This window comes from Hypomesus nipponensis, chromosome 11, assembly GCF_054491055.1.
Source record: "Hypomesus nipponensis isolate SF chromosome 11, ASM5449105v1, whole genome shotgun sequence".
Classification (NCBI taxonomy): Eukaryota; Metazoa; Chordata; class Actinopteri; order Osmeriformes; family Osmeridae; genus Hypomesus; species Hypomesus nipponensis.
In genome coordinates, this window is record NC_140371.1 from 2,128,706 (window position 1) to 2,150,294 (window position 21,589).

General features: G+C 43.4%; 1 protein-coding gene and 1 long non-coding RNA gene across 5 annotated transcripts; one reads left to right on the forward strand and one right to left on the reverse strand.

Moving 5' to 3' along the window:
* The first annotated feature begins 1,142 nt into the window (after positions 1 to 1,142).
* On the forward strand, positions 1,143 to 18,387 carry hcrtr2 (hypocretin (orexin) receptor 2). 3 transcript variants are annotated; one of them, XM_084709742.1, is made up of 7 exons: positions 1,143 to 1,849; positions 2,728 to 2,906; positions 11,336 to 11,579; positions 15,213 to 15,328; positions 15,556 to 15,776; positions 16,176 to 16,297; positions 16,926 to 17,095. In XM_084709742.1, exons 1-7 carry the CDS (start codon positions 1,633 to 1,635, stop codon positions 17,093 to 17,095), a joined length of 1,269 nt encoding a protein of 422 aa, XP_084565868.1. In that variant the 5' UTR covers positions 1,143 to 1,632. The 3 variants fall into 3 exon arrangements, with proteins under 3 accessions (XP_084565868.1, XP_084565865.1, XP_084565867.1); XM_084709739.1 differs by lacking the exons at positions 1,143 to 1,849; positions 2,728 to 2,906 and adding exons at positions 6,937 to 7,309; positions 17,415 to 18,387 and having other exon boundaries at positions 16,926 to 17,086; XM_084709741.1 differs by lacking the exons at positions 1,143 to 1,849; positions 2,728 to 2,906; positions 11,336 to 11,579 and adding an exon at positions 17,415 to 18,387 and having other exon boundaries at positions 15,045 to 15,328; positions 16,926 to 17,086.
* LOC146267687 (uncharacterized) lies at positions 2,459 to 7,453 on the reverse strand. 2 transcript variants are annotated; one of them, XR_014768871.1, is made up of 3 exons: positions 7,378 to 7,453; positions 3,407 to 3,607; positions 2,459 to 2,715 (listed from the first exon to the last, which is right to left on the reverse strand). It is a non-coding gene; the product is annotated as an uncharacterized LOC146267687 (long non-coding RNA). The 2 variants fall into 2 exon arrangements; XR_014768872.1 differs by lacking the exon at positions 2,459 to 2,715 and adding an exon at positions 2,767 to 2,900.
* Positions 18,388 to 21,589: the final 3,202 nt, after the last annotated feature.

A 21,589-nucleotide genomic window follows, 5' to 3' on the forward strand; every position in this document is an offset into this window, starting at 1 on the left:
GTATCCCAACAATGTGTCAGGATATTAATCTCAAAGTTCTAGAAACAATTGAGGTATTATTTAATTATTTCAGAACACTGGGACATGTGATCCGCACGAAGACACTTGACTGCCAGAAAATAAAGCATGAGCAGACGATGTTTAGCAGCTTATAGGGAGAGGGATGGAGTTTAGGGCTTTAACAATAGACCCAGAATAGAAGCTATCTCACCTGACCATGATGAAATGGATCAATGAAAGAGAACGCACTGTGATGTGAGCCGTGAAAACTACATCTGAACAAGTTTACTTGTGATTTATTGTCTGATAAGTCTGAAGTACTCCATCACACAAGCTGAGCATGCACACAAACTGCGATTACAGTCCGTGCACACATATACAGGCACAGACATACTGTCCGTGCACACATATACAGGCACAGACATACTGTCCGTGCACACATATACAGGCACAGACACATACTGTCCGTGCACACATATACAGGCACAGACATACTGTCCGTGCACACATATACAGGCACAGACACATACTGTCCGTGCACACATATACAGGCACAGACACATACTGTCCGTGCACACATATACAGGCACAGACACATACTGTCCGTGCACACATATACAGGCACACTAACTCAGGCTGGACCTGTAGTTGAATAGAGGGTAGGGTCAGGAGCGTATAAGTGGGGGAAAAGTGGGACTGATTACCCAGAGGGCACCAGTGTGTGTGTGTGTGTGTGTGATTACCCAGGGCACCAGTGTGTGTAATTACCCAGGCCACCAGTGTGTGTGTGTGTGTGGGGGGGGGGCTCGAAATGCTCTGAATGAAAATGTGTTGAATCAAAAATAGAGGAGGGACGAGGGTCCCCTAAAGGATGTCCTGCACAGCACAGCACAGCACAGTACAGTACAGCACAGCATAGCACAGCACAGCACAGCACAGCACAGCACAGCACAGTACAGCACAGCATAGCACTGCACCCTGGGTAAGGTGGAGCTCATAGATCATTTGACTGCAAACCAAGACGTTGCAGGTGCAAAACCTCCCCGACTGTCTGTCGCTAAGAATAAACGAGTCTTCTAAATTAATACTTAATTTATTATGTGCACATTAAAACTCCCAGACTGGCCTTCCAGTAGACCATATTAAAGTGGCATGGTGCATTAAGTTTAGATTAACTCATTTTCATATTGCTGTTTCATTAGGATATAGTAATGCATTTTAATATATTAATAATACATGCGTAGTGTATATAACTTTCTACAGTCTATTCTAAAGATAATAAAATATGCAGGTATTGTCTTTGTGTCCTGGTCTAAGGGTAATTTAAGTTGTAATATTAAGTTACGTATTTTACCTTACCTACTATTATTCGACGGTGATTCAAAGTATGAATTTATAAATGGGTTTGCGGTATCTCTCCAAAACACACATGATGTCCCTGGTTGGACTTGGAGATTTCTGGTTGGCCACTGGCTGCGCGCCTTGCCCCTGGAGAAGCAACTCGTCACACATCGATTCCTAATCAATTCGGAGCGTGCTCTCCCAGTTACACCGTTGGCCAGTCGCACGTAAGTGCGCCAACCGCTGTTTGGACACTGTATAAGGACACCTCAAATCTTAACATTTTTAGACATGTCTGGAATCACTGGAACCTCGGACTGCGGAGAATGCTCGACGCCCGCAAACCAGCCAAATAGCACGGATCTGCATCCTAATCAACACATCGATGACGACGATGAACTTTTAAAGTACATTTGGAGAGAGTATTTGCATCCTAAACAGTATGAATGGGTTCTTATCGTTGGATACATTGTTGTGTTTTTTGTCTCTCTTGTTGGAAACACACTTGGTAAGTTTAATTGATTGTTTTACTATATTTATAAAATATCAGTTTTGTCTAATTTTCCACTTCATCTGCCAACCTTAAATCATTTTTTGAACCCCAAAACCCTAAACGAGCGTTATTCAGAAAAGATGCATGTAGCTGGTGATATGCCGTTGGATCAGTTAATTTGGAACCTGTGTTCTAATGATCAATTTAAGAACGATTTTTTTTATTCCGGTCAGTCAAGCACATTAATTCTGTAGCCTTTGTACAAGTATGTGCTTTCATCATCAGGTTGAAGACCCTCTGATATAAATTGGTTTCAGTCGTGTAGATACAGCCTGCTGTAAAGATTATCTGGTACGCTAATGTGTATGGCATTCTGTAAGGATCCTGTTTAGCATTAACCTATTGTTTTATAGCATCTAAACTACTGAAATGGGTCGTTTTTAAGTGCAAAATTATGTTTTTAAATACATGCAAATACATGTTTTAATGGGCCACTTATAAGATACCAATATTTCTCACACATTGCACAGTGCATTGTCAATTTTTAATAATGTACTAGCTGAATAAGACTAGTGATGGTGGTGGTGGTGGGGGGGGGGGGGGGGGGTGTTGGCACCATCCTTTTTGAACATGCACAAGACGCGGTCTGTGAGGGCAGCTGTTGCAAGAAGCTGATAGTCATGCATTTCAGTACGCGCGTGAGTGACATCTCACTGCGAGACGCGGAGCCGTCCCTGCGGCGCGTGTGCTGGGAGAAGCCGCAGGGATTCTTCATCAGCTGTTCACTTCTCCAAACCATCCTGCCGCGGTCTGGCGGGCCAGCGCTGTGCGTCTCTGTGCGTCTCTGTCTTCCTACGAGCTGCAGCCGCGCGACTTTCTGTCTGTGTTTTCAGTTTGTTTCGCAGTGTGGAAGAACAGGCACATGCGCACAGTCACCAACTACTTCATAGTGAATCTGTCGTTCGCTGATGTGCTGGTCACGATCACCTGCCTGCCCGCGAGCCTGGTAGTGGATATCACCGAGACGTGGTTCTTCGGGAACACTCTATGTAAAATTCTACCTTATCTACAGGTAAGAGGAGGATGATGTTGACCCAATAAAAAAGTGTTTTCTTATTTCTCTTGAAAGGTTCATGATAGCCACAACCAGGGCCTGCATTAGCGAACTAAGTGGCTGCTTAGGGTCCTGTGGCCACCACAGGGCCCCCAAGAGCACATGAAATTACAGGAGGCCCTATATTATATATATATATATATATATATATATATATATATATATATATATATATATATATATATATATATATATATATATATTATATATATATATATATATATATATATTATATATATATATATATATATATATATATATTATATATATAAAACAACGCCAAGGGGCCCCCAAATCAATTCTGATTAAGGGCCCGTAAAGGCTTGGGCCGGCCCTGGTCACAACCATCATCACCCCACCTGTTTCTGTGTCGTGTGGACTGGTTCCCCACAGCAACAGGCTACCACTCACCCAACATTTACATTTATCACCAATGTCATAAAATACTCCCTGCCAACCTTTTTTTTTCTCTCAAAATGTCAAACTTCTCTAATGCAGAGAAAGTAAAGTCAGTAGTTGTGTGTGTGAGGCAGTCTAAGCAGACAGGGAAGCCTGATTGGACCCCATGGTGATCCGAAAGCTGCAGGCCAGGCACTTTGTCTTCTCCAGCGTTCCAGAGCCATCGGCTGATCCAGCCTCTCCAGAATCCACAGAACGACCTTTAATACACGGTGAAAGAGCAGAGCAGAGAAATGTCAGTTCACGTAAAGACATTTTTTACAGTGCAGGTTCTAAATGGAAAAACCGTCTCAAATACAGGCACAGTCATCCAAAGGTTGGAAAAGGTATGGAGACCCGTCTGAAATGCTCCAGCTCTCACACACGTATTGGTGAGCAGTCACCTGCATGTATAGGTTAGCCTAGGGATGTCATCAGATTTACATTTAGTCATTTAGTCATTAAGCTGACGCTTTTATCCAAAGAGCTTTACAAAAAGTGCATGGGTCAATGATCATAAACAACGAAATAGCCCCCAAAACAATGTGGGTATAGCCAAAACATGAAGCATACATTGTGAAAAGCAAATAAAAGCCAATGGGTAAAACCAGAAGAGCATGTAGTTAAACAAGTTACATGATCCTTGAAAGTGCAAGAGTGTACCTGGAGGAAAGCAAGCAACAATAATATAATTCACAGCGAGTACAAGTAGTTTAATCAGTCTAAAACTGGTTGTTCCCATCCTTGAAAGTGATTGGCCATATTGCGTTCCATGCCGTTGTAAAATCCTGCATAACCTTACAATATGTCCTCATAGTCGTAAAAAGAACGGCAGAATTTGTTGTGAATTTTGATTTGCTGGGTGAACTAACGTTTGATGAGTGGTGGGACACTATTGACAGAATGGAGGAGAAAGAGTTTAAAAAGACCAGGCATGCAGAGACGACATGCTGAATTCGAAGCGTTGGCAAAGGCAAGGAATGAAGCAGACGATGTGGGCAGTCCGCTGTTTTCAATCTTGGTGCGCAGAGAAAGCGATTGAAATGGATTTAAAGTAAGTCACCAAAAGCGGCCTAAATCTAACGCTGCGTCACTTTCATGCCACCGTGAAGATTGGCAAATGTGTCCATCTGGCTGTTGCGTGGCAACGATTTATGTAGGAACTATACTTTGTAGTGGCGGAAGAATGACGGTTTATTATTAAACTATTTTGTTTGTAATTGTCTTTATTTACAAAACCATATCAAATATTTGTAGTAACAGTTTTAGAAAAGCAATAAGCCCCGCAAGTCCATGTTTTGCGCTGATTTTAGAAAAGGTAAGGGGCATTGTACTCCCGGAACAAGCAGCACAAACAACAGATAACACATTGCTAATAACATATCTCAAGGAAGGGCACTTCATACAACACCTTCCTGTAATACGTCAGAGTACCTCAAAAATTCACACATTCTTCAAAGGTTTTTCATCACCAGAGGCCAAAAGAGACACAATATCATTTATCACCAAGTCATGTTTTAGAGGTAAATAACACTTTTGCCAAGATTCGTTGGGATGCATGGATGAGTATAGATGCATAAATGCAGCCCTGCAGCTCAGGGGCTTGGTTAGTTGACATCATCTCCAAGTCTCATTCTGATCGTGGTCTTGAACATGTGACAGCCTGAGAGGACGAGTCTACAATCATTACCCGGCCGAGGCCCATCACTCTTTAAAAAATCACTTAAAGTCATTTGCTTCATTTGAATGATTGTCAGAATGGGTCCATGTGCTGAGGTTAGGAGAGGAGACAGCAGACATGGTACGTGCACAGCATTCTGAAAATCATTCTTTAGTTAGACTTCAGTTTTCTCTACAGCACGCAGCAACTCCCGAATGTCGAAATCGTTGTTAATGATTTTTACGGCATTATGGATGTACGATGCTAGCCTGGCTCTGCCCTCCTACGTACTTCCGCTCAATTTGGATTTTGCTTCTGTACTAGGTCTGTGAGCTCGGCTCTGAAGTCGGTTTCCAGAAACACATTTTTTGTGGGTCCAATGGCAGCTAGCTCTGTTACAGTAGTGGTGAAGGAGTTGGCTAAGGCGAACTCTTGCGATTGGTTATGGCAAATCAGAGTGGCTCTGGGCAGATCCAATAGTTTTAAACTTCAACAGAGGACCCGCCTTCAAGGAAGTTATAACGTTTGTCAATGGAGCGATCCCAGACCCTATGTACAAATGAAATGTACGAGAGTCTGGTTAGGACAAGGCTAGTACGATGCAGGTGTATTTCTAGAATTGAACTGATTAGTTGATTTGGCTTGTTAACTTATTGATTTGGGAAATTATTGGGCTTATTGTTCTACATTTCCGCTAAAAAAATACCTCTCTCAGAACAGAAAGAACATGGAATAGGAGATGTTTGGTGGACAGTCATTCAATGATACATGTTTAATTAGCTTACTTCACAATGATAGTGACATCAATTTGATTTAATCCTGAGTGTTATCACACAATGGCTTCGTTTCATTTCCTGTACACTTTTGTCCAAGGAAATGAAAAGACTTCTATATCATGGGTCTACTGTTTTTTTTTAAAGAAATCATATGAGTTGTTTAATGTTATACGTTCTGCATGTATCTGTTTTCAGGAGTACATAAAGTACACGGGTCCATTGGTAGGATAAGGTTGGATAAAACATTGTACAGTAAGCGTCATCATAGTTCTGTTACCATTTGCAGGGCTCCGGACTAACGTTTTTTTCTAGCAGCACAGTAGCCCCTGACTGAAAATATTAGGAGCGCAAGCAGAACATTTAGGGGCACACCTTATATTGACCTGCAATGCATTTATTAATGTAACTAGAGAGGGTACAATTTAGTGGCAATGGTTTAGACCCCTTTTAGGAGTGCTCAAGCACCCCTAAATTTAATCTCAGCACCCCTAAAAATATATTTTAAAATATATTGTTTATTATCATTTGATGCTTGTAGTTAATGAAGAAAGGGACATCCTTAGTGTTTTAATTCAATATTTTGCATAATAATACATAAATGTATTAATTGTTATCCAGTGAAATTAGGGATTTATATTAGCAAGGGCGTTTACGTTTAGCACTTTTGCAAGACACTGTATTCATGTCACATTCTCATCGAGGGCTGAGCCCCCCTAAAGGTCTGATCCTAGAATCGCCCCTGGGACAATTTCTGGGGAAATTGTGGGGTGTGCCAGCGTCGTTTGCAGATGGGTCCGTTTTTTTTGTTTACTGTCATTTTTGCAACTGATATACAGCGGCACACCATATAAGCTTCAGTTTAAATACATTATTTAATGTGACATTACGTACTGTACATGCAAGTCTTAGCTAAATGACTTAAATGTATGATGCACTTTTCAATCAGTCCTCCGACATCACCACACGATACTTGCTGAGTATATTAACAGCGCAACAGCTCAAACACAATGAGGGATACAGTAGCAATGCTAGTGCTAAACAAGTATTTAGTTGTAGGCTCCATGACGCCAGGTACAGAAACAAGGGCTCGTGAAACTGCTCACCAAAAGAACGAAGGGGAACCCACTTTTCTGGCAGATACGACGTTCGAAGGAATAGTCTAAAATTTCCAAGACTTTCAGCTAGGTTTATAGGTACCAGTACCTAGTGAAAAATAGGCTTAACTTTCCTAGACTTTTAGCTACGGTCATCTTTAAAATGAGCAACGAGTCAGCTGCTGAGTTTTACTATCCAGATGATACTGAAAAGATTTGTTATCGAAAGTGAGGATGAAGACTAGACTCTTTTAATCACTTGTGTCGTTATTTTGTGTTGAAATCAAAGCCATTTTAGCAGAACCATGTTGTCCGCTTTCTATCAAAAGTAATGAGTTGCTAGGCAACACATGAAACACAGCGTGAGAAGAGCTAGCTACAATTAGCCTACAGGTACCATTTATTTTCGTTTACAAAATGAAAAGAAGCTAAAAATGCCATATAATAAACGAATTACTAACCTCGACCGTTCGGTCATGCCGGGAAATATCAAACCTCGGCTTTGCCGTATCGACCGAGCGATAGCGCCTCAGTTTGATATTTCCCGGCATGACCTCACTCTCGGTTAGTAAGTAGTTAGTAAGTTCCTTGATTGTGATTGGCTATATCGCGTTCCATGCCGTTGTAAAATCCAGCATAACCTCACAGGTTGTCCTCATAACATTCTTTAATAAAGCAATATAGTACTCGTGCTCGTGGGGTTGTTGAGGAATATACCACGGGTGGTGTTCGGCCTTTTATAAAACAATTTTATAGTCAACAAATTAAGATCTAAATACAGCTATAGATTTTAAAAAAAGTGTATTTTGCCATTGTTCCTCCGCAACGAAAAAATAGCTCCGGTGTCAACGTCAGCTGAGCTATTAGTCCGAAAGCTAACGTTATGCTAGCAAGATTCAAAGGCAATAACATTGTGTACTGTACGGTTGACAAACAGTAAATATAATTTTACATTATGTTTGACAGGAAGATTTGCTAGCTAACCAGCCACTATCCCAAAATCAATATCAAGATTTTCACGAACAAAGTATCGGCCATAATAGTACTAGGCTACAGTGCGGCCGCAGCCTGTGGAGCGAGTTGAATAGCAAATGGATGTGAGATGACCGCATCAAAGTTGACATTTTTTCCAAACTATAATTATAATTTGACAGTATGTTTAACGACAAGCTAGCCAGCTATCGAGCCATGTCATTGTCCCCAAATAAAATCCAGATTTTTAAGAAGAAAATAATTGGCCATGTGTAGAGTTGCTGCTACTGCTGTCATGTCGGCCGCAGCCCGTTGAAGTAGATTGACTAGCGAGGTGAATAGAGAACGGGATGTGAGATGAGCGGTTACGTGACACTGACACAGTACATTCTGAAAAGAAACATTTTTCAAATACGTTATAATAAATATTGTCACTCATTGTTGTAAATACAAGTTAGCTTGTTAAAGTCTTTCAAATTGTAAATGGAGGCGTTGACTCGTCCCCGTTGTTATGGTTACTTATTTGTATCAACGCGAATGTTTCATCGCGGAGTGATTTTGTATTGGAGTGAAAAGTCAGAGTGGGTTGTTGTCAGATAATTCAACTCATGGAACGTCTCTCGTCCAATCAGAAACAGCTATTTAAGTCGAAAAAAACCAATTGTTTTATAGCATTCCATATTACTGCGCATCGAATATTTCAAATTGAAAAAGAGGCAAAGATGTCCATCTGGCTGTTGCGTGGCAACGATTTATGTAGGAACTATACTTTGTAGTAGCAGAAGAATGACGGTTTATTATTAAACTATTTTGTTTCTAATTGTTTTTATTGATGAAACCATATCAAATATTTGTAGTAACAAATCCGCTTTGCGTCGTGCCTAACAACTCCCCTTACCTGTTCTAAAATCAGCGTAAACCACGGCCTCTTGGGGCTTATTGCTTAATTCTTACATACTACTGAAACGCTCTTACATTCACTATTGAAACGCTCTCACGGTCACTACTGAAATTATTTGTATGAATGCATGTGAAATGCTTGCACATCCTCATGTAAGAGCATACATACATATAACTGAAAATCGTATACATACACATTTTAAACATTTATACACATATATGTGAAACACTTGCACATGTATCTAAACTTTGTATATCTTTGTAATCATATGCAAGAGATTCAGTTATGAATGTATAAGTGTTCAACAATATATATGAATATATATGTATTTTCATATGTGCATGTATGAGTGTTTCAGATAGATGCATATAAATGTTTCACTTGTACGCATGTAAGCATTTCATATGTATGTGTATATGACACAGAGGTATATATGTATGTGTGTGTGTTTCTCATATGTATGTGTAAGTGTTTCAGACAAGTATGTATAATGTTTTATATATGAGCGTGCATAGGTTTACAGAGTATGTATGTATGTGTGTGTGTTTCTCATATGTATGTGTAAGTGTTTCAGACAAGTATGTATAATGTTTTATATATGAGCGTGCATAGGTTTACAGAGTATGTATGTATGTGTGTGTGTTTCTCATATGTATGTGTAAGTGTTTCAGACAAGTATGTATAATGTTTTATATATGAGCGTGCATAGTTTTACAGAGTATGTATGTATGTGTGAGTGTTTCAGTACTGAGTGTGTGAGTGTTTCAATACTGAGTGTGAGTGTTTCAGTACTGAGTGTGAGAGCGTCTCAGTAGTTATGTCCGAGACGGCCCCTCATAACATTCCTCTACCCATTGAACCGGCTTTGCACGGCTCAGGTGTGACCAAGATGCACGGACAGCCTGTTCTAAATCCTGGCGTGGTTCTTTATGCCTGTTCTAAATCCTGGCGTGGTTCTTTATGCCTGTTCTAAATCCTGGCGTGGTTCTACATGCCTGTTCTAAATCCTGGCGTGGTTCTTTATGCCTGTTCTAAATCCTGGCGTGGTCCTTTATGCCTGTTCTAAGTCCTGGCGTGGTTCTACATGCCTGTTCTAAGTCCTGGCATGGTTCTACATGCCTGTTCTAAGTCCTGGCGTGGTTCTACATGCCTGTTCTAAGTCCTGGCGTGGTTGTACATGCCTGTTCTAAGTCCTGGCGTGGTTCTACATGTTCCTGTCTGGGGTGGATCCTGAGCGTCCCCATAAATCATGTTGTTTTGAATGACCCTGTCTGTGGACTTCAGCTGAGCAGTGTGAAATGAGGCTGTCTTACTGCATCCATAATTACTCACTTTATTTTACACACCCCCTGTTTGTAACGTTTGGTATGTGATTGGTTCAGGCACCAGACAAATTACTCAATAATTAAACCCGAATAGAGGATTTTTTAATTTATTTTTCTCCCAGAGCTAGAGATGGTCCACTATTACATCTATACTGCATATTACAAAAACATCCCTGTCAGTATGCATGTGGCTCTCTGCAGTGGGCAGCTGCATTCCTCTGGAAAAGATAACCTATTCACTAAAACACACCTTTTCTGTACAATACGGCAACCTTTAATTTATTTGGTATTCATTTAGCAGACGCTGTTATCCAGAGCGACTTACCGTAAGTACAGGGACATTCCCCCCGAGGCAAGTAGGACTCGATGTCATTTGGCATGGCCAGGAATCAAACTGGCAACCTTCAGATTACTAGCCCGATTCCCTAACCGCTCAGCCACCTGACTGGTGATGATTTGATGATGACTGAATACATGTTTTAGATTACACTAGTCACGCCTTACCTGATGTACTGTAGGTGTGTAGAAGGGATTTCTAATCTGTCGCCTTTGTCGTTAGATCTTTTAAAGAACATCCAGCAATCTATATGTCATTCCCTAACTTTCCCACTGATCAATATTGCTGTCTACAAACACAAAAGCAAAAACTAGCATTTCATCGAGCCACAGTACATTCATTACACGCACGCACGCACATACGCTTCTCCATCAGCTCACCTTCTCAATATCTTCCTCTTCGCCACCCCTCCTACTCTCTCTCACACACACACACACACTCACACATACTCACACACACACACATACACACACACACACCAGGGGATGACGCTAAATGGCCGCCTCATCAGTGCCCTGACAGCTAGCCTGCTCGCCAGCCAGATCCACCGGTGTAGGGCGCATGTTTCAGCCCTTTCAGCTGTGGAGAACATCCGGAGATAACGGTTGTCATCCTCCAGAACCCCTGAGACACGCTTGGTGTCCACGTTTGCCCACTCTGATTTGGCTATACAGTATCACCCTCATACATAATAACTGAGAAGAATGAACAGAGAGGTTATTGACATTCAACCCACATTCTTCCACCCCCCCATTCTCCACCCCCCACCCCGCCTGCCCCTCCTCCAAACACCCATCCCTCACCCCCCCCCCCCCTTTTATCTCCACTCCCACCTTCTGCCCCTCCTCCCACCCCCTACCCCCTGTCTCCTCCTACCCCCCCAGACGATCTCCGTGTCGGTGTCGGTGCTGACCCTGAGCTGCATCGCTCAGGACCGCTGGTACGCCATCTGCCACCCGCTCATGTTCAAGAGCACGGGCAGACGGGCACGGCGCAGCATCCTGCTCATCTGGCTGGTGTCCTGCGTCATCATGATCCCCCAGGCCGTCGTCATGGAGAGCAGCAGCCTGCTGCCCGAGCTCACCAACAAGACCAGCCTCTTCACCGTGTGCGACGAGCACTGGGGAGGTGAGGGAACGTCCGGACCACACCTGTCTGCCCACAACTCTGGAGGTTAGCTGGCTAGCACAGGTGTGAACACCTGCACTCCCTCTGTGCTAACCTGTATACAGGTGTACAGGTGTACTGGTGGTTGGCAGGCGATGATAGGGTTAAACTCTCACCCTGTATACTGCAAGTTGTACATTTGCAACAGCTACTTAATGGGCAAACTACCTTATCTGCTGTAAACGTTGAACTTTGTAATTGTGGACAGGGACTACTTCACCTATCACAATGTACCGTATAGCTCACACTGACCCACAACTACCATCCTGTACTTCTTGGAGCTGAACCAGTTGGGAGAAGGTTCATTATACCCAGGTTCATTATACCCAACATAAATATTCAAACCGTTTCAAGTGCAAATTCCCACGTAAATCAATTTCTGTTTAACCAAGGGATAACACACATCGAGGCAACATTTTCTGTGAGTCATCAATTTAATATTTAGAACTTTTACAGTCAGTAGGGAAACTTACATGTTGGTGTCTCCAAAAGTTGGAAGGAGAAAAACCAACCCAAGGTTAAATGTTATTTCACACTGGTTGGCCAATTGTCTCTAGGTATTAAGATAAAGTAATACTATGTTCTAATGTTCATATAAGCAATAATCCAACCAACCTAATGGCAACCTAAAGGATCATTACATAGGCCTATTCCTTACCTCGGTCGCACACTACAATCTGGGGGATGTCTGTGACAGAAATCCTCTCGATGTTCTTCCCTGTCCACGTCGAGGTCTGTGACCCCCTTCACACCACCGTAATTGCGTTGTTAGCCATATTAGCACCACTGTCCTGGACATCCATTCTCGTTAGTTTTACAGTAGACCGGTTATTAAGCTGACCAAGCGTCAAAGATGTTGAGAGATTGCTTCTCATTAAATGCAAAGTGCTCAGTGGCACACTGAGGTATGGTCAGCGGCGTGTGGAACTTCTGGCTCGTCTGGTCCTGAGCAGTAGAGTGCTGGGGGCTTGGCTGCTACAAGCCAACTGGCTAAAGCAATAGCTAGCTACTGCTACAAGCCAACTGGCTAAAGCAATAGCTACCTACTGCTACAAGCCAATAGGTTAAAGCAATAGCTAGCTACTGCTACAAGCCAACTGGCTAAAGTAATAGCTAGCTACTGCTACCAGCCAATAGGCTAAAGTAATAGCTACTGCTCAATTAAAAAAGGAAACGTAAATCGGAAAATAGGACATTTGGACAACCTCCTGTCCTCTGGACCAGGCAAAGGCCTTAATAAAAAGTCATTATTTTGTTATGTGCTTAAAAGCAGTTCCTAATTTGCAAGTTAGAATTTATTTTCTAAAATGCCACTGTAGCCTACCGTCAGTATATGTAGCCTACAGCAAAACCAGTGGTAGAGAACTGAAGGTGAAATTAGCAAATGATCATCAGACAAACAAAATGTCAATATTGAATTCTGGTTGTTGTATTCAGGACTTCCCCAGGTGTTGGTGTTGAAGCGATTCAATCAGTATGCCAATGATGGATTTTTTGCCCAAAGACAGGGAAAAAATATGTTCTAAATCCTACTGAGATTTGATATAAATGTTGGGTATGTTGATCGTCTTCTGGAGGCGAGGTCTGCCGCGTCTCTCTGGACCAGACGTCCAACAACCATCCTGGAGCCAGCTCAACTGTATAGCATTACTATACATGTTTTCCTCATATACTGAAATATGCAGTATTTAACATTTACATTTCACCAAAGACTGAGATACAGTATTGACATTTATACGGTTTCAAAATGTATCCTTTTTGAATCAGACATGACCCGAGTGTTTCACACAGTGATTCCTGAAGAGCAGTTAGAAAAGCCTTCTGAAAAGACCTCTAGTGTAATCTCCCTTTCATCCTGCTAATTTATACATTTTACAGGCATTTCATTGAGCGCTAACAAGCAGACTGCTCTTCTGTTGCAATGGTAATCCTTGAAAGCCTTTTCGCTTTCAGATGCTGTCAGTCCTGATCTGTCTCTGTCAGCAAGCCTTGGCAGGGGTGTGTGTGGTGGGGCAGGGCTGGGGGTAGTAGAGGGGGAGTTGGGTGGAAGGTTGTATCAGACTTATGAAGAAGCAAGACAAGCCTTTAGAGGGTGTCAGATCAGGAGGCATCAATGTGATTACTGGAAGCAAACTCACACATAAAACCCTGTCAGACATTAGCTCAGGTGAAAGAGATTAAAATCATAGATTTGGACTGACCTCTGGACTGTCGATACTGCGGCTCCCAGCCTCCCAGCCTCCCAGTCTCTCAGCCTCCTAGCCTCTCAGCCTCCTAGCCTTCTAGCCTCTCAGCCTCCCAGCCTCTCAGCCTCCCAGTCTCTCAGCCTCCTAGCCTCTCAGCCTCCCAGTCTCCTAGCCTCCTAGCCTCTCAGCCTCCTAGCCTCTCAGCCTCCTAGTTTCTCAGCCTCCTAGCCTCCCAGCCTCTCAGCCTCGTAGCCTCTCAGCCTCCCAGTCTCTCAGTCTCCTAGCCTCATAGCCTCTCAGCCTCCTAGCCTCTCAGCCTCCCAGCCTCCTTGGCTCCCAGCCTCCTACCCTCCCAGCCTCCCAGCTTCTCAGCCTCCTTGCCTCCGAGCCTCCTTACCTCTTAGCCTCCCAGCCTCCTTGCCTCCCAGCCTCCTTGCCTCCCAGCCTCCTTACCTCTTAACCTCCCAGCGTCCTTGCCTCCCAGCTCTGTGCAGCCTTTGCGACAGTTGCATCATGCAGCCCTCGGTAACCCTAAACCACTGCATCAGTTCAAGCACATGTGAACAGGCGCCTTCAGGAGCTCCTAGGTGAACATGGAGTTCTGCCTGTTCGGTCGCCATGCTGTGAGCTGTATTCTGATTGTGTCGCCGTTCATTTCAAGCTAATGGATTGAATGTGCTAAGAATACCAACAACGCAATAAAATCCTTTCGGTAGAAACTGATGTTCAAAGCGAAACCAGGAGAAGCATTGGCTTCGACCAATATTGACGAGTTTGAAGTCTGGAGGGATGTGGAAGACCTTCACTTTGGAGCGGACTTTCCCCACCTGTTCCTTTCTCCATAGTGGAGCGTCTATCTGTGTGTGTGGAAGCAGTTTGTCCAATACCATGTGCTTGTACAGTAAGCTTTGTGATATTTGCCACTGAGCCACTGCAAAGAACATCAAAGTTATTTACTCTCGCAACTTCAAGTGTTATCGTTGGAAGTCTGGCTGCAGAGATTTCCTCTGCCATTTCATAATTTGAGGTTATTTATATTTGACAGTCAGACTCATTCATTTTCGAGCCAACCCAATTGCATACTTGATCACTAGTTCCTATCATGCTGCAGTGGGGCACTTTATCAAAGATGGGTTTTTGTTTTGTATCCATGACTACAGCATTGTAATCACACAAACACAATTCTGAATGAGGAAAAGAATGAGATAAAAAAAGAATGAACCAAAAAGTGAACAACCATTTGACTGGTGAATAGATAGATGGCTGAATCGTTTATTGTTGAGTGACATCATTCCAAGTCGCCTGTCAAGTTGTTCATCGACAGCCACTTGAATAACCGCTGCAGCAGTCAGTGTACCCCTGTGCTGCTGTTGTCATCAAACCAAATCCTGTTTTCTTCTGTCCTCAGCTGAGATCTACCCCAAGGTTTATCACACCTGCTTCTTCATCGTCACGTATTTGGCTCCTCTGTGTCTCATGGTCCTGGCTTACATCCAGATCTGTCACAAGCTCTGGTGCCAGCAGGTGAGGAGTCTGGGCTGTTCCAGAGATTAAAACAAACAACAACCTTTCTCGTTGTAATTTGTGCTGGCTCAATTAGATCTGCTTGGTCTGGCTCAATGAATACATGACTCAAGTGTATTTGTGTTGCTCATTCATTTCAATGAATTAATGATTTACTGATTAATCAACTCTCATCAGTCAGTCAGGCTGACCCGGTCCTGACCCGGTCCTGTTGTCTGTGGTTGTAGATCCCGGGGACGTCGTCGGTGCTGCAGAGGAAGTGGCGGTCTCTGCAGTGCTCCGCCCAGGCCGGCGGCCCGGGGGAGTCCGTCCGCGTCCGTACGAGCGCCGTGTCGGCGGAGGTCAAGCAGATCCGAGCGCGCAGGAAGACGGCGCGCATGCTGATGGTGGTGCTGCTGGTGTTCGCTCTGTGCTACCTGCCCATCAGCCTCCTCAACATCATGAAGAGGTAGCTCCCGTCAGGGTGTGGAACAGCAGCGCCTGGCCCAGGCCACAATGCTTGGGGTGCACTTGATTTGGGTCAACATGGAGAACTGCACTGACGAAACGGTGCCTAAAGTGCACACATAGACATCAATCAAATTCACCCTCTATGTTTTGGACCCTAGTAGGCTATAGACTTTCTATCAAGACCTCAGTCCCAGAGGTAAATACTACAACACGGGTAAAGACGATTTTCTATTGACTCCAGAGGAATCAATACTCTGTGCAATCCTGTAAAAAAAGGACTTAGATGATTGACCAACAAACTCCAATCAATGCAGTAGCGAGAGACTGATCAGATCCCTGCTCCCTAGTCTCTCCATCTCCAACATCTCTTTGTCCCTCCTTCCCTGTTCCCCATCAGGGTCTTTGGTACCTTCAAGAAGACCAACGACAGAGAGACAGTCTACGCTTGGTTCACCTTTTCTCACTGGCTGATCTATGCCAACAGCGCAGCCAATCCCATCATCTATAACTTCCTCAGTGGTGAGTGGATCAGAGGAACGTCTGTCTCATGGTTTTATCACGCCATCTGTTGGACAGCCTGGGGCTTGATCACACAGTCCAAACTTTCCACCATGAATAAATTACAATCTTATTTCAGAGGAAGATCGGTACTGTACTGCAGTTGATGTGTTGATAAAGAAACCTGTAGTAGAAAGGATCCTCTGTCTGCAATCATGGAAGGTCCTTAGTCCACAGACCTTGTTGAGTTGTGTTGTGGGTCCTTTGTTTGAGAAAAATGCCTCCCGCAGTTTTGATGAATGGGAGGCTAATTGAAAAGAAGCCTCTTTTAGCCAGTTAGCCATGAATCTGAATTACATTACAGATTAAACGTTGAAATTATAATTGCCCCTCACTTACTTACACAGTTGCATTCATGAACTATTAATCATTGCATTCTCATAATGAATTGTTCAGTGTGAACAGATTCGTCTTTGAACCAAGCCTGGTCTGATAACAGTAAAGAGGTGGTTTGAGTATTCATGCAGAAGAATAGTTCAAACGGAGACATCCCTGCATAATTCCAACTCATTAAGGTACATTGACGGCATTCAAGTCTCTTGTGTGAAAATTATGTGTGTTCAAAGGAAGTGTGCTCCTGTTCCCTCAGGGAAGTTCCGAGAGGAGTTCAAAGCGGCGTTCTCTTGCCGCTGTTTCGGGCGCGGTCCGAGACCCAAAGAGTGGATTCAGGCCAGGAACAGCACTGACAGCAGGAGGTCTCTCTCTACTCAGGTCCAGAACGTCGACAGTGTGTCTCGAATATCAGACCAGGTAGTTTAATACTAAGAGGGGAGAGGAGAGTAGGGGAGGGGAGATGAGGGGAGGGGAGTGAAGTGAAGGGGGGGGGGGAGAAGCGGAGGGTAGGGGAGTGAAGGGGAGAGAGGAGAGGAGAGGAGAGGAGAGGAGAGGAGAGGAGAGGAGAGGAGAGGAGAGGAGAGGAGAGGAGGGGAGGGGAGGGGAGAGGAGAGGATGGTCTAGATCAGCCCCATCCCCCAACTGGGGATTCACTTTAGCCATTATATACGAACAGATTAGGGAACATACACATTATATCCTCAAAAAATAATGACAAAGACTTGATTGTGTGTGAGAAATGCAGGCCCTGGTGTCTGTCCTCTGCCGAGCCAATCATCCCCAGGATCAGGGCTTGATCCCTGGGGAGGATGAAGGTGCTGATGGGTCTACAGGGGCATGTTGCTGGACACGGATTACACCTCATGGATCATTACTGATGCTGCTCACACACACACACACACTCACACACACACACACACCAGTCACAATTCCAGTCATCTCACACTTACAGGAATGTATTACTAATGAACTCACATATATGCACCTACACACTCTCACACTCACAAACGCACTCACCAGCCACATCTATACATACACACTCTCAAACTCACAGGTACACTCTCTCTCCCTCTCTCTCTCTCTCTTTCCTTCTCTCTCTCTCACACACACACACACACACACACACACACACACACACACACACACAGACCCATTGTGCCCAGGGCACCTCCACTCCTCAGCTGGGACAGACCAGAGGATTCAGAAGGATGATCTACCAGGATGAAGGATGAGGGGCTCTGATGTGGGCTCAGTGTATATGACTAACTTGAATTGATTAGACCTGTGATTATGATGATGCGATGTATTGTTAAAATATAGAGGGTGTGAGTAAGTGAGTGAGTGAGTGTCTGGAAGTGGATACAGAATGTTTCAGCACAATGTGATTATCGGATGTTTCCTTTCACTGTTGTTTTCGTGTGTTATCTATGTGAACTCTTGTGACACTGATTGGCCCGTTGCTGTTCTATCCTTCTATCCTAGATGCTAATTATGATGATTTCATATGGTTAACTCCTCTCAAGTCTTCAGAGATATGTTCACACACAAATCAGACTGATTTAGATTTTGTTTTTTTCCTGAATTATGGTTTATTGTTATTGTTTTGTATTTTAATTATTGCAGATGGAAATCAGTTCTTAGATCCAGCCATGTTATTTCCACATTTCACATATTTCAACTATTTGCGCTAATTGTAGCCTATGTATGGTCATGATAAGAGAACCTTGAATATAATTGATTGTTGTGCTTGTCGTTATTTACATTGTATCTGTGCAAAACACATGTCTAATAGGTAAGTGTGATTTATGGACACTTAACCGACCTTTGGCTTGACGTCATGCAGCATGCATTCATCTGAGCTGACAGGCACATGAACATATCCCACCTTACTCGTGTTGGGCTTGATTCATTCAAACAAATGCCTCTTTTGAAGCAATCCTACCTTTCTACGTTTCAATGTATCACTCACAATCACTCAATCAATCAATCACATACCAATAAAGATTACTTTTTACATTAGTTTTGTTTTTAGTTGAAGAGCATAATCTGTTTACCGGCCCCGTACACCCATCATCGTGTCCCACCTGATATCGTGTCTTCCAAATGACGTCTGAGCGCTTGACGCAGGAAATCATTGTTCGGCCCTTTACCGGAGCTGTCCTCTTGTTGAGGTGCTTAGCGCAAGGTAGGGGGACGCGTTACAATGCAGCGCCAGGCAGCCGTGGAAACTGCGATATTACTTGGTGGGTAAAATGCTATTTCAGTAACGGATGTTTTATTGGTTAATAGCTAATTACTCGTCGATCGTCATTTTAGGGTAATCACAGCACTGCTGACATATGTCAGATTATTAATGTAATCCATCAAATCCAGAATATGTATTATTTATGTAGCATGAGCCACGCGAATTAGTTTTCAAACACAACTTTGTAAAACGATAGCTGCTTTGAATGTCATGTAAGTTTTGGGGGTAAATAGTAGTAATGCTACTGTGTAAGCGCATGATAGCCTACCCAACTCTGTGTTTGTTGACACAAATATTTTCTTAATGGACTTGACTAAAGTAAAACATCGACATTTTATGCACTGAAACATTGAGGCGTTGACATTGCTACTGTTGGCGTCTTCGCGTAGTTGAAGTCCCTATAGGTGTGTTCCGGATTAAACCTGTCAAGTTGCAATATTAAATACTTTTGTAATAGTCGCGTCATGTTCATGTCCCAGGAGTTGTAGTAATTAGCCAGTTAAGCAGCATAAGGTGCACCAGATCTCCGCCGGGCTGTCAGCAGAACTGGGAAACATGCATGGCCCACTTCTGTTCCAGCAACCACACAATTCTTCAACACATCTGCAAAGGTGAGTACAAAAATTAAATAATAATAATAATTATATGTATCTATATACACACATAAATACAATAAATCAAAATCTAAACTAGATTTGGAACGACCTTTCCACCATGGCGTGTGGTTTGTTATCTAATTCCAGCTATAGAGCGACCTAGGTTTGACCGCCTAGCAATACTCTCATTCAGTTAGCTCACGTCTGAAGCCCCAGGACATCCACCAAGTGTCTCACCCAGTGGAGCTCTTGTCTCCTGTGGGGAGGCGGGGAAGGTGTGCAGCCCGCAGCCTGGGGCCCAGTGTAGCCTGCTTAATACCTGTCTCACACCAGACACCTGGAGGACAGCGGACGGCAGCATTCAAAACTCATTATTAATGAATCTAACCCAGCATTACATTCAAGCATGGGTTCTTGTTGAAGTTGGTATAGCTGGAATATTAAGTGTGTGTGGTCATTAAACACAGTGGGATTGGGTGTATTTTTAGTGTCTGACAAACTGACAAACTGTATTTATCTCTACAATGCACATTTCAAGTTCAAGTGCTTTGCACAAACTGGGAAAACAATGAGGTATGGCAAAAAATAAAATAAAAATAATTTAAAAAAAAATGAATGAAAGTGCGCTACAACAAATTGAAGTAACATCAATTGATGAGAACAAACATCTCTATAGTTCAAATACCTATTAATAATGAACTGCCAAATCCCTCTTCTGAGACAAGGGTGCTTCTCCCTGGCTTTACAGAACCATCTAGAAAGGTCAAGGATTTTTCTCATGAATCAGTTTGCTCAGACATGTCTATCAAGGATGTGAAAAGCAAACCCACAGATTAAACATGAACCTCTACACTATAATAACCTGCTGTGTTGACCAATATGGAACTTGAGAAGACACACACACACACACACACAGCCACACACACACACAGCCACACACAGCCACACACACACACACACACACAGCCACACACACACACAGCAGCACACACACACACACACAGCCACACACACACATACAGCCACACACAGCACTTGTTTCCCCGAACAGATATCAATACAGACGTGTGTGTATTCATCAGCTTGTGAAAATCCTGTTTTTCAACGTCCCTCCTTTGTGTGTGGTCCTAGATGGAGCTTGCCAAATGAAAGGCTGGCGTTGGTGTGCCCTCACCCTGCGCTCCTTGACGGAGGGCCACCCAGACCTGCGCCCCTGCCTCTGCCCCTGGGAGGGAGAGCGGCCCTGCACCCTGCTCAGACAGCTGCACACACACTGCCTTCCACACACACGCACAGGTGATCCTCTGCTCTCTATAAGGCGTGTACAAGGACAAGGTGTCCATCTCTGGTCTCATGTAGAGCAGACGTGTTGTAGAACAAGGGGCCTCATTCTCAACCATTTTCTGAAGTTTCTTCTGAAATGCTTCTTACGGGCTTCGGAAAAACAACGTAAGAATAAGACATCCGCCAAATTCATGAACGCTTGAAAATGTGTTCCTACGCAGCAGAAGTTATCTGAGCTGTGCTCCCCAGGAAGAGTTTTTAAAATTGAAAGCGTGTCCTCATGCTCCTGAATTTGTATACATACACGCCCCGACAGCTCCTTATAATGGCACGCAACAGCAGTGACGTGTGCAGTCAGAATCGACACAATTAGGAAAGCAACAGGAAGCAAGTTACAGTCAGGTCCATAAATATTTGGACATTGACACAATTTTCATTATTTTGGCTTTGTATACCACCACAATAGATTTGAAATTAAACAATCAAGATGTGCTTTAAGTGCAGACTTTCAGCTTTAATGTCAGGGTATTTACATCCAAATCAGGTGAACGGTGTAGGAATTACAGCACATTTTATATGTGGCCCCTCCCTTTTTAAGGGACCAAAAATAATTGGACAAACTAACATAATCATAAATCTAATTGTCACTTTTAATACTTGGTTGCAAATCCTTTGCAGTCAATGAAAGCCTGGAGTCTGGAACCCATAGACATCACCAGACGCTGGGTTTAGTCCCTGGTGATGCTCTGCCAGGCCTCTACTGCAACTGTCTTCAGTTCCTGCTTGTTCTTGGAG

Bases quoted from the DNA above. Each gene is read 5' to 3' on its own strand.
- hcrtr2 (XM_084709742.1), top strand. From the start codon at position 1,633: ATGTCTGGAATCACTGGAACCTCGGACTGCGGAGAATGCTCGACGCCC. The intron at 2,907-11,335 runs GTAAGAGGAGGA...CTACCCCCCCAG, and splicing joins AAATTCTACCTTATCTACAG to ACGATCTCCGTGTCGGTGTC. The intron at 15,329-15,555 runs GTGAGGAGTCTG...CTGTGGTTGTAG, and splicing joins ACAAGCTCTGGTGCCAGCAG to ATCCCGGGGACGTCGTCGGT.